Genomic DNA, 15,599 nt, shown 5'->3' with positions numbered 1-15,599 from the left:
AGTTATAACAACTTTGGACCAAAATCTTGTTCTTTTGAATTATTTCTTCATGATCAATACCCAGGAGTGAGATTCCTGATCAAAGACAGGAACATTTTTCTAGTTCTTGGTACATACTGTCCTATCACTTTCCCAAAGAGTCTACTAATTGTAATGTCACTTGCTATGGGCCAGCACTGCTTTGTGCAGCATTTGCTAGTTTTCTAGGTATAACATACTTCATTGTGCTAATCTGTATGTTGTTGACTACGAAACTAGCAGATGTTTCCCCATGTCTGGGATTGTTTTCTATTACCTATTGTCCTTTGCATTAAGGATGCTCTTTGTCCTCACAGACCAGGAGCTGAGGAGTATCATCCCTGACCCCCTTAGAGCTTCCCTGGCTGACCACATCCAGACCCCTGAGTCAGATACTGTCCGAAAGACGTAAGTGTTCGAAGTTGTAATGACATGGACTGCTCCATTTTTGTTTCATTTTTGTTTGTTTGTTTTAAAGTCACTCCTCTAAAAAAATAAATAAATAAATAAAATAAAGTCACTCCTCTACACCCAACCCGGGGCTTGAACTCACGACCCCGGGACCAAGAATTACGTTCTCTACTGGCTGAGCTAGCCAAGCACCCCTCCTTTTTCTTTGTTTGTAATTAACTTAATTTTTGTCTTTTCTAAGCATGAAGATTCTCAGGCTAACTGCATACTCGAGCAGCTAGACTGATTGTCTCAGAAACGGATTCTTGGGGAGGATTATATTGTGACATGCTTCCTCCTTCAACCATATTCTTTGGCTGGGTGGGTGAGGAATGAAGTTTAACAGCGTGGAAACAGTTTTCTCCGTTTGTCTAAGTAGCTGAGATCTACGAACAGGCCTAGAAAGGAGGAGTCTGTCATCTCAGCCTTGGTTTCTCCTCTCAGCATTCAGTCAGCTCTGGGTAAAACAAATAGTACTTAATAATACTAACACAAGTAGCTAACAGGTAGTAAGTGCCTCCTATGTGCTCTCTGGGCTTACTCCAAGCTCACTGACCAAGGCTCGGCCTGTAGCCCCCATCACTTGACCTAAGCCCCATCTGGCATTGGCAGCTGGAACTATAGCCTATTGTGACCTCCCATGAGGTCAGTGACTTAAGAACCTGCCCTTGCCTGCCCCGCAGTGTAAGGATTCTCTCCTGGGTCAAAAAGGCTTTATGCTTTCTACGAACAAAGGAAGGGAGGCACGCTATGGTGCGGAGGCAGCTACCTGGAAAATTCCATTTTTTAGCTTTTATACCTCAGCTTTTTCCACCATGGATTCAAATGACTTATAGCAACCCCGTCACCAAGGAAAAGGTGAGGTGACCAAAAAAAAAAAATTTTAAGCCAGAGGATTAAAAAAAAAAGAACACCAACAACACTTCACAAAAGTCACTATAATCATTGTAACTAAAGATCAGACTTGCAGTTTTGAATAGAAATTCCTAAATGTGAAAGCAAAAAAAAAAAAGAAAAAAGAAAGACAGACAGACAGACAAGAAAGATAAGACGAAGAAGCAGCAGCAACACAGTCGGGTTTGTGGTTCTCATTTGCAGCGCACCTGTTCCTCGGGGGAAATCAATGTTTTCCTAGCATTAAATTCTAGAGGATAAATCTTCTGTGGGTTTTTATAGAGTGACATTGAATGATTTAAAGACTCATATATTTACAGGAAATTCCATTTACCTCACTCAACAAATATTTCTCAAGTTTCTCCAGTAAGGCTCTGTACTAGCACAGCACAGTGAATGTAATACTGATTTAGCTAGAAAATAAAATGCCCAGAACCAACGCATTGTTGTTGTCTAAGAGACGGATTCTTGGGGAGGTAGCTGCTGCTGCCGCTTTCCTGCAACCTATGTGGCTGTTTCTTAGGGGCCCTTTTGCCCAGAGAACATAAGTCTCTTATCCTCAAGGCATAGACTCAGTGACAGCAATCCTACAAGGGATCACACAGACACAGCACACAACCTTTTGGTGGCCAGAGTTGATCAGGAATAGAATTCCAAAGGGCATAACAGAGTGGATGGATAGTGGCATGTTCCTAAGACAGTCTTTCTTAAAGGTCATTTATTTTCAGCTAAGCCTCTGATAGAAGACCTTCGGTTCGATAACCATGTGTCATTCAACCAAAGGCATAAATACGCAACCCCAGAGAGGCAAACTATTTCTTCTGCGCTCTAAATTGAGGATTTAACCGAAGAGAATCCCAAAGGGAAGACTCGACTTGCCGCTCTACCTTATTCAGGGACGTGTTGAGGAAAAGAGGGTTAACACAAGTGTGTAAAATGCCCATGACAGCACCACAGAAACGGGGGCTCAGTGTTTGTTGACTCTTCCTCTTCCTTGTCCAGCAGAGTTTTCGATTCAGTCTGGTCCTGTTGTTTCGCTCTTTCTTCAAGGGGCAGAGACTATGACGTACGCCGTCTGCCCGGGACACTCCCAGGACATGAGTCCCCAGAGAGGCTGGGTCCTGTAGATGCCTCTCTTCTTCCAAGAGGAACGGAGGGGAGGACGGAAGCGAGACTGTTCGACCAGCAGGCTCTAGGCGACATCAGCGTGAGTGTAAACATCCAGGAGCCTGGTCCAAAGCTTGCTCCCAGTAGGCTCCCATGTACAGTTGCATTAAGTGCTTACTCTGTACAATGGGAACCGCAAAGGGACAAGTGAGAGCTGAAATCCAGCCTGCGGTTCACTCACCATGCCCTGCATCCCCACAATGGGCTTCATTCTCCCGAAGGATGGGGTGCCCATTTCTAATTCCTACAAAGGTACTAAAAGGAGACTTCAGTTACCTACACACCGCTTCTGGCGCCAGATGTGTGGAGTCTTTTCCCACATCAATCAGTCTCCAGCTCAAAGGACACCGACTGGGTGCCGCGTCGTTCAGTTCTGACCCTGCCTGGAGTTTGCGCAGCCCCCACAGGTGAAGGGCGCGGTCCCACAAGACTGCCCCCATGTCAGACACCAGTCACAAGTCCCAGGTTGTCAAGGATACATAGGGGGTTCCCACAACCCCTTTCTCAGACTTGATAATTCACTGGAATGGCTCACAAACCTCACTAATGTCCTTGCTATAACTGATTTATTGCAAAGGATGTTTTTAAAGATTTTATTGTTTTTTGTCTTTTGTTTTTTAAGATTTTCTTTATTTGAAAGAGAGAGTGGGAGTGAGCCATCAGAGGGAGGGGCAGAGGGAGAGGGAGAAGGAGACTTCCCACTGAGCAGGGAGGCCAGCGTGGGGCTCGATCCCAGGACCCTGAGACCGTGACCCGAGCCTAAGGCAGATGCTTAACCGACTGAGCCACCCAGGTGCCCCAAAGATTTTATTATTAAGTAATCCCTACACCCAACGCAGGGCTCGAACTTACAACCCCAAGTTCAAGAGTGGCACACTCCACCAACTGAGCCAGCCAGGCGCCCCTTACAGAGGATATGTTAAAGGATACGACTGAACAGCCACATGAAAGGATTCATAGGGCAAGGTCCAGAAGAGTCCGAAATGCGGGCGCTTCCATCTCCATGGAGGTGAGGGTGTGTGCCCCCTTCCCTGCACGTGGATGTGTTCATCAACCCAGCAGCAAGCCACACTCGTTTGGTTCAGGTTTTATGGAGGCTTCATCACATAGGCATTGATCGATAAAAGCATTGATTAAAGCAAGCTAGCCTGCTCTCCGTCCTCTGAGGTTGGCGGTATTGGGCTGAAAGTTCCAACCCTCTAATAACACGGTTGGTTCCCCTGGTAACGAGCACCCCCTCCTAAGGTGCTTTCTAAAATCACCTCATTAACACAGTCTCAGGTGTGGTTGGAAAGAGTTGTGTTAATGAAAAGCAGAAGCCACTCTTTCCACATTTATGCTCTAGGAATTACAATGGCTTTAGGAGCTCCATGCCAGAGACTGGGCATGAAGACCAAATACGTGTTTTATTATGTCAAAATATTACAGGCACTGAGTAGGTAGCCACGTCCCCACTCTGCCATCCTCTCTTAGGAGGACTCTCCATGGTTGTCCCAGCCCATGGGGAAAGGTGAAGACTGACATGGTTGTGGTCGTCTGCTTGAGAAACTTCTGGAAAGTTAGCAAATGATGCAACAGTGAATAAAGCTGGCTTTGATTTAAACTAGACAGTATTTGTAGCAATAGCAATCTATCAAAGTTAAAAATTGCTTCACTTTGATCCAACTCTGTAGATCATGATTTAGCATCAAAAAAGGGGACGATCAGAAAGTGTATTCTGAAAAAAAAAAAAGAAAGAAAGAAAGTGTATTCTGCTCCTCTTTCCTCCTCTGGCATTAGACCCAGCAGGATTAAAGGAAAGGCTGAAGCTGAGCATCTCCGCACCAGCTCCATTCTAAGACTCCCTCTTCTGCTCCATGTGGAACCCACACAAAGCCCATTCGAAGCCGTGCTGTTTTGGTCAACATACTCTTCCTTTGACGGTTTTTTTTCTTCCTTGTTTTCTGCACATCATGGTCCTTTTCCTTAATTTTTCACCTTTAGGAGATGGAGTTGATTGGCAAAGCCAAGAGAAAGAAAAGAACCAGGACAGACAAGTCCAAGGCGCCCAAGGGGAGGAGAGAAGGAAAGGTCCACAGGGAAGCAGAGGCCACTGTCGGTAAGGGAGTGTGCCCTTGACAAGCGACCCGGGAAAAGACACCTGATGGGGGCTGGGAGGTGTCACAGAGAATCAGCATGAATCCAGTGGGACGAACCACCTGCTTTGAGTCTTTTGGACTATGTCTGGTTAAGACGCTGTTGCAGCCTTACTTCATGTCAGTATCTTAGGAGAGAGGGAAGAGAGGAAACCAGGCTTGCCTTGAGACTTGCAACCAAGAGAGGAAATAATAATAACAGCCCCTAGTTACTGAATACCCACTGTATTAAGAGCCCCGCACACGCGACATCATGAAATCCCCAGAACATTGCCCTTAAAGTAAGCATTATTTTTTTTTAAAGATTTTATTTATTTATTTGACAGACAGAGATCACAAGTAGGCAGAGAGGCAGGCAGAGAGAGAGAGGAGGAAGCAGTCTCCCTGCTGAGCAGAGAGCCCGATGTGGGGTTCGATCCCAGGACCCTGGGATCATGACCTGAGCCGAAGGCAGAGGCTTTAACCCACTGAGCCACCCAGGCGCCCCAGTAAGCATTATTATTATAAGGCGTAGTGGTTGAGGCTTGAGAGGGATAGGGGGGCTTGCATCAGATCAAACAGACTGAACAGGAATTGGTGGACCCAGACTCGGACCCTCACATTTGATTCCAGGTACATGGTCTTACCATGTCTCTGTGAACTGATCACTATCATCATTTGAGAATGGGGCACTTGGGAAGGGGAAGGATGAAAGGAGCTCTGAGTGATCACCCCAGCTGCTGTTTTTCTTCTTGGTTCCCTGTGTTGCACCTTCTAAGGAATGTAGAATCCCATGCTTCTGAAGACTTTCTTTAGCTTCAAACTTAACACCCGTTCTTTCCTGGCCACATGATTTAGAAGACCCTCCAGACAAATCAAAGGCTGTCAGAAAGGAAGATGTCTCCTGGGCCCAATCTATTTTTGAGATTTGCTTTTTAAAGTCTTGCTGACCTTATGTTGTTGTAGCCCATGACTTGGGTTGCATTGGCAGAACTGGGGAAAGGAAATACTTGTGGTCCCCAGAGGTGAACTGAGGAAGAGTTCTGAGAGTATGGAAGGCTTTAAACTTTGCCAGGTTTCAAAACCGCAACTTGAAGCCAGACTCCTGAGGCTTGACTTTCCATGTGTGTCTGTAGTTTTCCCCTGTGGAGAGTCTTGCTTCTACCATAGATCAGGGTGAAACAGACCTTCTTTAGTAGGAAGACTACTGAATGACAGTTGATCCAAACAGGATAAGGCAGTTTCTCAAAGGGTGGTCTGTGGACTGCCCTTCTCAAAACACTTGGAGTGAACATTAATATGCAGATTCCTGCAGAATCAGACTCTGGGAGTGGGGCCCAGGAATCTATACCCCAGGTGATTCCACCGAAGTTTAAAAGCTACTGGAAAACAGGCAGGGGTGACATTTACTTAGCTACAACTCTGTACCCCATTGTTCTTCTCCAGGAAAGTCAAAGGAAGCAAAGGCTGAAAAGAAATCAGAGTTAATTCCTAAAGAAAGAAAACCAAGAGCCAAAAGGAAAAGTACACAGAAGGAAAGGAATCTGGAAGTAGCAGAGCTGAGTGGGCCCGATGTCATTAACTCTAAGGAAACAGAAGACACTACTGATAGAGGTTTCTCCCCTGCAGAGTCTGTGGTAGAGGACCCTTGGCTCTCCCATGAGTATGATGCTCAGGAGAGTCAAGTGTCCATAGACAGAAGATCATCACCTGCCCAGACCGCACCTGCCAACAGGGGATCTCAAGAAGAACGAAGTTACGAGGACCCTTCCAAAGTAAGGTCCAAAACTCTCACCTGGGCCAGAGAGATTTCTGTTCTCACTGGTACCACCGCAGAGGTGGGGGAAACTGCCCTGAACCACGTTGCAGGTTACTGAAACAGTGCTACTGCACCATGGTTTTAGTTGTTCTACTTTGATACCATCTGACCCTTTAAGAAAAGACACAGCATGGCAAAGCCCCTCTGAAATGATGTGTTCTGTGAGGTCCAAGATGCCACAGCATATACGCATCCCGTAAGGAGCAAGAAGTTGGCACAGGCTTCACGGTTGCAGGGAAAGGTGGACTTTGACCATCAGAGCCAAGTACCTACCCTTTTTTTTTTTTAATTATTAGAGAGCATGAACAGAGAGAGGGAGAAGCAGACTCCCTGCTGAGCAGAGAGCCCGACATGGGGCTTGATCCCAGGACCCTGAGATCATGACCTGAGCCGAAGGCAGCCTCTTAAGCAACTGAGCCACCCAGGCGTGCCCCCCACCCCCCCGACCAAGCACATATCCTTGACTTGGCCTGGCTGGGAGCTCATGTTTTGTTTACCTCCCAAAGGCTACAGAAATTCCTCCTTTCCTAATCTGCTTTTCTGTGGCTCGTAGCTGGGCCACAGGCAGCTCGTACAAACATATCTGTCTGTCTTTAAAAGGTGCTGCAGCATATAAAAGTTATTTTGATTCTAATGTCAAGTATTTAAGAGAAAAAAAAACTGAGTGAGTGTAAGGAAAATTACCCTTTAAAATTTCTGCAATGAATTTTTTTTTAAGATTTTATTTATTTATTTGTCAGAGAGAGAGAGAGAGAGAGAGAGAGCGCAGGCAGACAGAGCAGCAGAGGAAGGGGGAGAAGCAGGCTCCCTGCCAAGCAAGGAGCCTGATGCAGGACTTAATCCCAGGACGCTGGGATCATGACCCGAGCTAAAGGCAGCCACTTAATCAACTGAGCCACCCAGCCTTCCCTCTACAATGAATTTTTTTTTTAAGATTTTATTTATTTATTTGACAGAGATCACAAGTAGGCAGAGAGGCAGGCAGAGAGAGAGGAAGGGAAGCAGGCTCCCTGCTGAGCAGAGAGCCCCGCATCGGGCTTGATCCCAGGACCCTGGGATCATGACCTGAGCCGAAAGCAGAGGCTTTAACCCACTGAGCCACCCAGGCACCCCTACAATGAACTTTTTAAAATACCACACAGATATATCTCTCAGTAAGACCAACACAACCAAATTTTCTCCTGCTGTTGGAATAAATCTTTTTTTTTTCCACTGGGATGAAGATCCTGAACTGCATTTAGAGGTTTTGTTGTAGGGGAGAATAAAAGAGTATTTTTGAACGCCACAATTATACTCACAGCTAAACTGCTATGCTTAACCCCACATAAGTTACAGGTGCATATGGTACAACTCTGCTGAATCTCATTTAATCTTTACGGCCACACTTGTGCGCCAGATGTGATTATCCCCATTTCTCAGACCTCGAAACTGAGGCTCGGAGATAAGCAGCCCAGTTGCCAGAATTTACACAACCATCATGCCATAGAGCCGAGACTTACATCCAGGTCCTTTGACTCTATAAGTAGGGCTCTTGTCAGTTTTAAATTACTATGGTTTTATTTATTTTATTGCCCACAGTCAACTAAAAAGGGTTTCAGAAAGATTTTTCCTTTATCGTTCCCAATCCTCCCAGCTGCGCAGACTATGGACTTCTGCTCTACACCGTAGGTGAAAATTTTAAGCTGTGGGCAGAACTTTCCTGAGTCTGCTAGAGAATCAGAATTTCTTAGATGTATTTTCAAGCCAAAGTACTCTGCTACTCTGCAAAGGCTAATAAGCCGCTTAGTTTCACCCCAAACAGGATACACAGAGCTCCCATGGAAGAGTTACAGTCAAAGTTTCGCTCCTGGGCTCCTTTCTGACAGTGCAGAGGGTGTTAGGGAGAAAAGGAAAGTGAAGACATCCTTCATATAAGCTGAGAAAACCTTCCGTTTAAAAAGTGGGTTTGCCTGGGACTCAACGTGAGTCTAATACATTTACATCTAAGACCGCGGGTAAGATAGCCTTTATCTGGAACCTGTGCTTCCCAGTCCTGGCTTCTCTAGGATCACCGGAGAAGCTTCTAGAAACCACCGAGGCCCCCACCCAGGTATTCTCATCGAATTGGTCTGGGAGGGGCCTTGGCCTCAAGTCAGGCTTAAAAGCTCCTTACGTGATTGTAAAGTGCAGGGAGGGTCGAAAACTCCAGACGACCATGTGCCAGACATTATTTTGGCACTTGCCCTATTTCAGTTAACCCCGGTAACAGCCCCAAGAGGAAGACAATATCGGGGAAATTAAGTTGAGACCTCGAAGCGAGTACGAAGCCTGGACCCAGGCCAGTCAGACCGCCCCGCCCCAGGCAGAGGCCCTGGTCAGTGCGGAAACCACTGGGGACTGTCTCGGAGCTGGGGAGGAGGGCGGGCCCCCGAGACAGGCTCTGCCTTTCACCAGAACATTCTGGTTCCTCAGGCCCTCCTCGCCAAGAGGGAGCGAGAGGGAGCTTCCCGGGACAGGCTGCGAGCGGAGAGGGCTGCGATGAGACACTCGGAGGTGGAGAGGAAGAGAAGGGAGCAGGAGGAGCAGCAGCGGCTCCTGGAGGAGCAGCTGGAGAGAGCAGAGAAGATGAAGGAGGAGCTGGAGCTGGAGCAGCGCGCCCGCGCGGAGGAGAAGCGGTGGGTCGCGCAGGCCCGCAGCCGCCGGCGGGTCCGGGGGCAGCGGGAAAAGGCCAGGTCGACCTCCACTAGCGCCGGGGTTAGTTCTGAGGCTCGTGCCCAGTAGGCAGACGGCACGTCCCGTTCTCTGTTCCCTGTCGAAGGTACGGGGTCGTTCCCGACCCTGAGGGAGCCTCCGGGTTCACGTTCATGGGGTGTTCTTGGAAGGGCTTTGTGACCCGGCCCAGCAGACCTTTGCTGAGTCCCTGTGGCTGTCTGCATTGTTCTAGATTCTTTTCATAAGTCTTGACTCATTTCATTGACTCTTTCCAACAACCCTGGGAGGCCTGCAGAGTTCTACGGTTCATCTCCTAACAGTGGAAAATGAAGCTTGGGGAACTTAGTGCCCCTGCCCCAGAGCACAGAGCTGTGCGAGGAAACCTGAGGCTTCTAGCTCCAGGCCAGTTGCCTTCTGCAACTGCTCTTTGCTCGGCTTCCCTTGGACACCCAGTGTCCTCTGAGTGGCGTGTCCCCCGTGGCCCGTAGCCGCAAAGCCTCCCCACCCCCACCCCCCCAACCCCCCCCCCCCCCGGCACTGCCCCTGGGCTCGTCTCACGAGGATGTCCCAGTGGTGGCGGCCGTTTCCCTGACCATCCCGTGGCTGTTTCCTCAGCCTGAGGAAACAGAGACTCGAAGAAGAACAGCAGCGGCGGGAGGAGGAGGAGAGGAAGCAGCAACTCCAGTTGCAGGTGGCCCGGGAGAGAGTCCGGCGGCAGCAGGAGGAGTTCCGGAGGAAGCTTCGAGAACTGCAGAGAAGAAAGCAGCAGGAGGAAGCCGAGCGGGCGGGTGAGGAAGGCCTCCTGGAGCCGCCTGCACCTCCTATCTGGGGCAGAAGTATTTTTATCCCACTGTGGGTGTTCACTTGACTCTCCCCGGAGTTATTCCTACCCCAAGCCTTGGTGCGTGAAGCAGTCGAAATGCATAAGCTCTTCTTTCTGAAGGGATGAGTATGTGTGACCGCAGCGAGTCGAGACAGATGATCAAAATAAACCCAGACTCACTTGCGGAAAGGACTCTTGGCCCCACTCCCAATTCAGTCACCTCCTGAACCGGGATCCTGCCCCTCCCATGGCCCTTCCAGCATTGCCCAGGGGCTGCCTACATGGGAGCTGGAGGCCTGCTCGCCTCCGACCGAAGCAAACATCTGGGTGGCTTCAGGGCAGCTCTTCAGGTGCAGACCCGCAGGGTCCCTGTGGCCTCACTTGTGAGGCTCGGCAGATGTCAGCAGGTGACCCGCTTTAGGCTGGTCAGTTCAGCCGAGCAAGCACAAAATTTCTCCAGACCCCGATCTGACGCCTCTCCCCAGCTCCCTGCGTATTTCCCACGAGTACCTCAGGCTCTGGAAAATTCTCTGTCAGGGTTTTGTACTAATTGCCCGGTGCACTGCACGTAGTACGTGCTTGATAAAGGACTCTCAAATTTGCACATTGGCCCCACCAGGATCCCCACAGAGGAGCCGGCAGCTGGCAGGGAAGCCGGCATAGTATCTCCTGGCGAGTCCTTGGGAATCAGACTTGGGAGTTGGGTCCGAGAACTTTCTCCAGTAACAAGGCCCCTGTGGAGCCGACCCCTCTCCCGCTTTCTATCCTGCAGAGGCTGAGAAGCAAAGGCAGAAGGAATTGGAAATGCAGTTAGCAGAGGAAGAAAAACGCCTGCTGGAAATGGCTGAAGAAGAACGGCTGGAGCAGCGGCGGAGGAAACAGGAGGCCGAGGAGAAGGCTCGGCTCGAAGCGGAGGAGAGAAGGCAACGGGATGAGGAGGCCGCACGGCTGGTTCTGGAGGAAGCCATGACGCGAGCACAGGAGGAAGCCAGGTAGGGGACATTCGGGCACCAGTTGCCACAGGGGGATCCTTTCAAGGGCTTGATTCCACAATTGCAAGGCCTCCGGACAAGGGAAGTTCTCCCACTTTCCCTAAGCGTGGTTTGGAAGAACTAAAAACCTGAGATTCTTTTGCTGTCGGTATCACAGAATGTCTTCATGGCTTGTAGACTTTGTATTGAAGCTGGAAGGGAGTTTAGATTTCGTCGCTCTCAGCCTTCTGGTTTACAGATTAGAAAATTGAGTCCTCAGGAGGGGGGAAGGATCTTGATCAAGGCCGAAGAGTGAGTTAGCAGCCGTGCCAGGACCACGTCTGAGACCCCCTGATTCTGAACCACTGCCCTTCTCAGTATTTTCTGGTTACCTCTAGTGTGCCAAACACTCTTCTGGACACTGGGAATTCAGAAGTAAGCAAAACAGATGTCTCTTCTCCCTTGGCATTTACATTCTGGGGCCGGGGGTAGGAAGACAAACATTTTTTTTTTTTTTTTTTTGCTGGCGATAGACGCTAGACAGAAAAAGTTTTAAACGTGTGACAGGATTGCAGGACGCTTCCTTTAAATTGGTTGCTGAGGGCAAACTTCTCAAAGTGTTCTATAAGGTGAAACCTAAATGACAAAGAGCCAGCTAAACATCTGGGTGAAAAATGTTCCAGCAGGTAAACAGTGAGCGCCAAGGTTCAAAGGAAGAAATGAAACTGGCATGTTGGAAGAATCAAGGAAAGTCAGTATGGCTGGAACTAAGTGAACAGGGCACAGCTACTTCCAGATGAGATCAGAGAAGAAAGCTAAGACCAGATCTCATGAGAACCTTGTCTGGAGAATTAGTGCAGAACTAATTATCAGGGGCCAGTGGCATTTCCCCCTCTATTCTTTTTCAATAGTAATGGTCATTTCATCTTTCTGATAATAGAATTTCTTGAGCAATGTGGTTTCAACGGACTCTAAAAGCTAGGTGCTCTATCATTGCTTTCTTATGAATTTCCACTCCTTAGAGAAAGCAATAAATAGACATCCCTCTTTAGAATCATCAGAATTGAAGGGTACAGGGGCACAACACAGAAAAGCGTGTGAGTCCAATCTTGACTGTAAACAGTTTACCCACCTCAGATGTGTTTTTCTACAACTTAAGCTGAATCTAAGCGAATAAGTACTCTTCAGGGGACCAGAAAGAGAAGACAGCCAGAACAATTCTATTTCAAGGTTTTCCACCTAACCTTGAGTTGTTCAACTCCTGGGCTTTTCTCAACTGTTGCCCACCCCCCAACCCAGCTGTTAAGTGAATTCAAAGACAGATGAGGGAAGTCTTGATTCAAAATCAAAATTATGTATTCCATGTGTCAGAGCAGCAGGACTGGGTTCGCAAGTAATGAGACCAAAAGCAAGCTGAACGATTTTGTAAAGCTAGTCCAAGTAGCTGAAGGCAGAAAACCAAGTAATTAAAGCGGAGAGAGGTATAGCCAGAGATAGAACCTAATGCCAGCTGGCTTTATCTCATCTTCACTTGGGTGACATCGGCCCAGGTACTTTAATTTCTTTCTCTGGCCTGTTTCCTCATCTCTAAAACAAGGGAGTCCCTTCCAGCAATACGAGTTTAAGAACTGCTGCTTTGTCTTTCCTTTTACTTTTCCAGTAGAAGGCTCACGGAACTCCAAAACTCATGGGTAAAGTTACTAAATGAATAGAGTATGATCTTCCATTAAAATGCGAGATCAGCAGCCCTGAGTCTGATGATTGCTCAAACCCAAATTTCTTCTACTAGCTTTTAAGAGCAATTTTTTAAAATAAATTTATTTTTTAAATTAATATATAATGTATTATTTGCCTGAGGGGTACAGGTCTGTGAATCCTCAGATTTACACAATTCAAAGCACTCACCATAGCACATACCCTCCCCAATGTCCATAACCCAGCCACCCTATCCCTCCCCCACCAACCCCCAGCAACCTCGAGTTTGTTTCGTGAGATTTAGAGTCTCTTATGGTTTGTCTCCCTCCTGATCCCATCTTGTTTCATTTTTTCCCTCCCTACCCCCGACCCCCTACCCTGCCTCTCAAATTCCTCACATCAGAGAGATCATGTAATTGTCTTTCTCTGATTGACTTACTTCGCTCAGCATAATACCCTCTAGTTCTATCCATGTCATTGCAAATGGCAAGATTTTTCTTTTGATGGCTGCATAGTATTCCATTGTAGATATATACCACATCTTCTTTATCCATTCATCTGTTGATGGAGAGCTAGGTTCTTTCCATAGTTTGGCCATTGTGGACATTGCTGCTATAAACATTAGGGTGCACGTGCCCCTTCAGATCACACTTGTATCTTTGGGGTAAATACCCAGTAGTGCGATTGCTGGGTTGTAGGGTAGCTGTTTTCAACTTTTTGAGGAACCTCCATACTGTTTTCCAGAGTGGCTGCACCAGATTGCATTCCCACCAACAGTGTAGGAGGGTTCTATAAAGGCAATTTCTACGATGCTTAATCTTATCTGGATTGTGGGTGGCTTGTCTCCTTAGGCAAAAAGCTGCTTTGGAGAAACATCTTCATTTCCATCAAGAACTCTATAAAGAAGCCAGTGCCCTACAGTGGACACACAACATTTCCAGATCGTGGGTCTACTCTTATTTCCAGTTCCTACAAATACCCAGACCTTAAGACTAGAAGAAAACCAAAAAGTAAGTTGGGAGGTGGTGACAGAAGAGCTTCTGTAATGATGTCCCATTTCATCTGGTTTACCTCAACCCACACCTCACATCACTCTAGGACCTCCATTCCCACAAACCCTCCCTACCGCACATACTCAATTAAACTCTTCACTCACCTAAATCCTTTATGGTCTCTAGAACCACATAAATCCAGAAGCTTTGGTGCCTAAAACTGACCAATAATTTCATTTCAGTTTGAACTGCAGTAAATTCTGTTGAATTTCAATTAGTAAGACTAATATCATCTTAAGATAGTCAAAGCATTTCATCTGATAATATGTCTGAGAGTTGCAGATAAATGGGAAATTCCATAATGCAAATAATTCTGAATAAGCTAAGGAGTTAGTTCATATTTTTGAGAAATTTACTGTCTCTTTATAAGGCAAAACCACATCCATTTCAACCTAAGAATTAAAATGTCATGTCCGCTTAAAAGAAGGTAACCACTGGTAAACGTTCATTTGAGCAAAATGAGCTGTTTTGTTAAGGATACTCTCACTTCCTCAAAATAGATTCTAGAGCTGCACTGGCCAATAAGTAGCCACATGGAACTATTTAAATATAAGACATTCAATTCTCCAGTCACACTAGCCACATTTCAAGTGCTCAACAGCCACATGTAGCTACTGGCTACCTTACTAGACAGTGCAGATGCAGAACATTTCCATCCTCTCAGAAAGTTCTACTGGACAGCACTGTTCTAGACCCCGGTAATTAGCAAACCTTGAGGGTTTGTTCCTGTGCCTTTAAAATCCAACCACTCACATAATTTCCCCATTTTTAAAAAAGATTTATTCATTTATTTAGAGAGCGAGCAGGAGCACACAGTGGGGAGGGGGCAGAGGGAGAGGAAGTCTCAAGCAGACTCCACAATGAGCACAGAGCCCCACATCACGACCTGAGCCAAAACCCGAGTCGGACATTCAACCCATGGCACCACCCACGTACCCTCATAACTTCCCCATTTTTAAAATCATACTGACACTATTAAGGTATAGTCTTGATTAGGTCATTTTTCTTTAACATCTCTTTAAATATCAACAAGTATCTAATTAAAGTATCTATCCTAAAATGATCATTAAAAAAGGGATGGAAGATCTTTACAAGCAAGATACATAAAAGGATGTTAAAGCCAGCAGTAGCTGAACCTGAACTTTCCCACAAATTTCCTTTGGCCCTACTCTGTACTTCACTGTCTGCAGCTGAAAAACTTAGTATTTGCAGATGATTCCCTCAAATTTCTCACCAGTGCTTGTGAAGAATTTACTCTCTACAGGAACTGTACTTCTACAATCCAGAAGTCAAGTTTAATTTTGATTCTATATTGCTGTTATTGGACTTGTTTAGATTTGATGCTTATTTTTAACTCCTTGCTTTATGTAAAACAGAAATAAAATGCCCAAAACACTGGCTATCAGTCACAGTGATTTTAAATATGTCACAAACTTTCTTGCAATTGTCCATCCTACTTGCACATTCATTCATTAAGTCACTCAGTGGTGCGTAAGCAGGTGAGAAAGGAGCATGTCAAATACTACAGAACAGGCACTCAAGGAAAACATCCTTGTGGGGGAAATTACCATTACCGACTTTACTGGCTCCCTTCTTTTACAGATTTAGGATGCTGCAGTCAAGCACCAGATGGAGCAGCTACACGAAATGTTACTGAAGGTTCCTTTCCAAATCTGATGTCCTATAAAATCATTGCTGTGAAAGTCCTATTTTACCATCACTGCTACACCAGATAAGCACATTTTAGTAAGTTAAACCATAGCAGAATGCAATGCGTTTTGAAGAATTCAAATAAACTAAAAAAGATGATTTCCCCAGTAGCTAAGCTCCACCACCTAAATGCTAAGAACTTTCAGAGATCCACACGAAATTAAGATACCAAACTGCATACTCACACATTTTGAG

The 15,599-nt window shown here is 46.5% G+C and overlaps 1 protein-coding gene across 1 annotated transcript in view; it reads left to right on the top strand.

Moving 5' to 3' along the window:
• The window catches only part of KIAA2012, a gene marked incomplete at its 5' end in the record, with an annotated part of 101,916 nt that extends 86,343 nt beyond the window's left edge, over positions 1-15,573 (top strand). Inside the window, 8 exons of the mRNA XM_080798553.1 lie at positions 336-426; positions 2,413-2,569; positions 4,513-4,627; positions 6,090-6,418; positions 8,914-9,116; positions 9,769-9,941; positions 10,749-10,968; positions 13,494-15,573. Coding sequence (XP_080654679.1) covers positions 336-426; positions 2,413-2,569; positions 4,513-4,627; positions 6,090-6,418; positions 8,914-9,116; positions 9,769-9,941; positions 10,749-10,968; positions 13,494-13,632 — 1,427 coding nt within the window. The 3' untranslated portion in view covers positions 13,633-15,573. The remainder of the gene's footprint in view (positions 1-335; positions 427-2,412; positions 2,570-4,512; positions 4,628-6,089; positions 6,419-8,913; positions 9,117-9,768; positions 9,942-10,748; positions 10,969-13,493) is intronic.
• Positions 15,574-15,599: the final 26 nt, after the last annotated feature.

This window comes from Martes martes (assembly GCF_963455335.1).
Source record: "Martes martes genome assembly, chromosome: 3".
Classification (NCBI taxonomy): domain Eukaryota; kingdom Metazoa; phylum Chordata; class Mammalia; order Carnivora; family Mustelidae; genus Martes; species Martes martes.
This window is presented reverse-complemented; position numbering and strand designations above follow the sequence as displayed.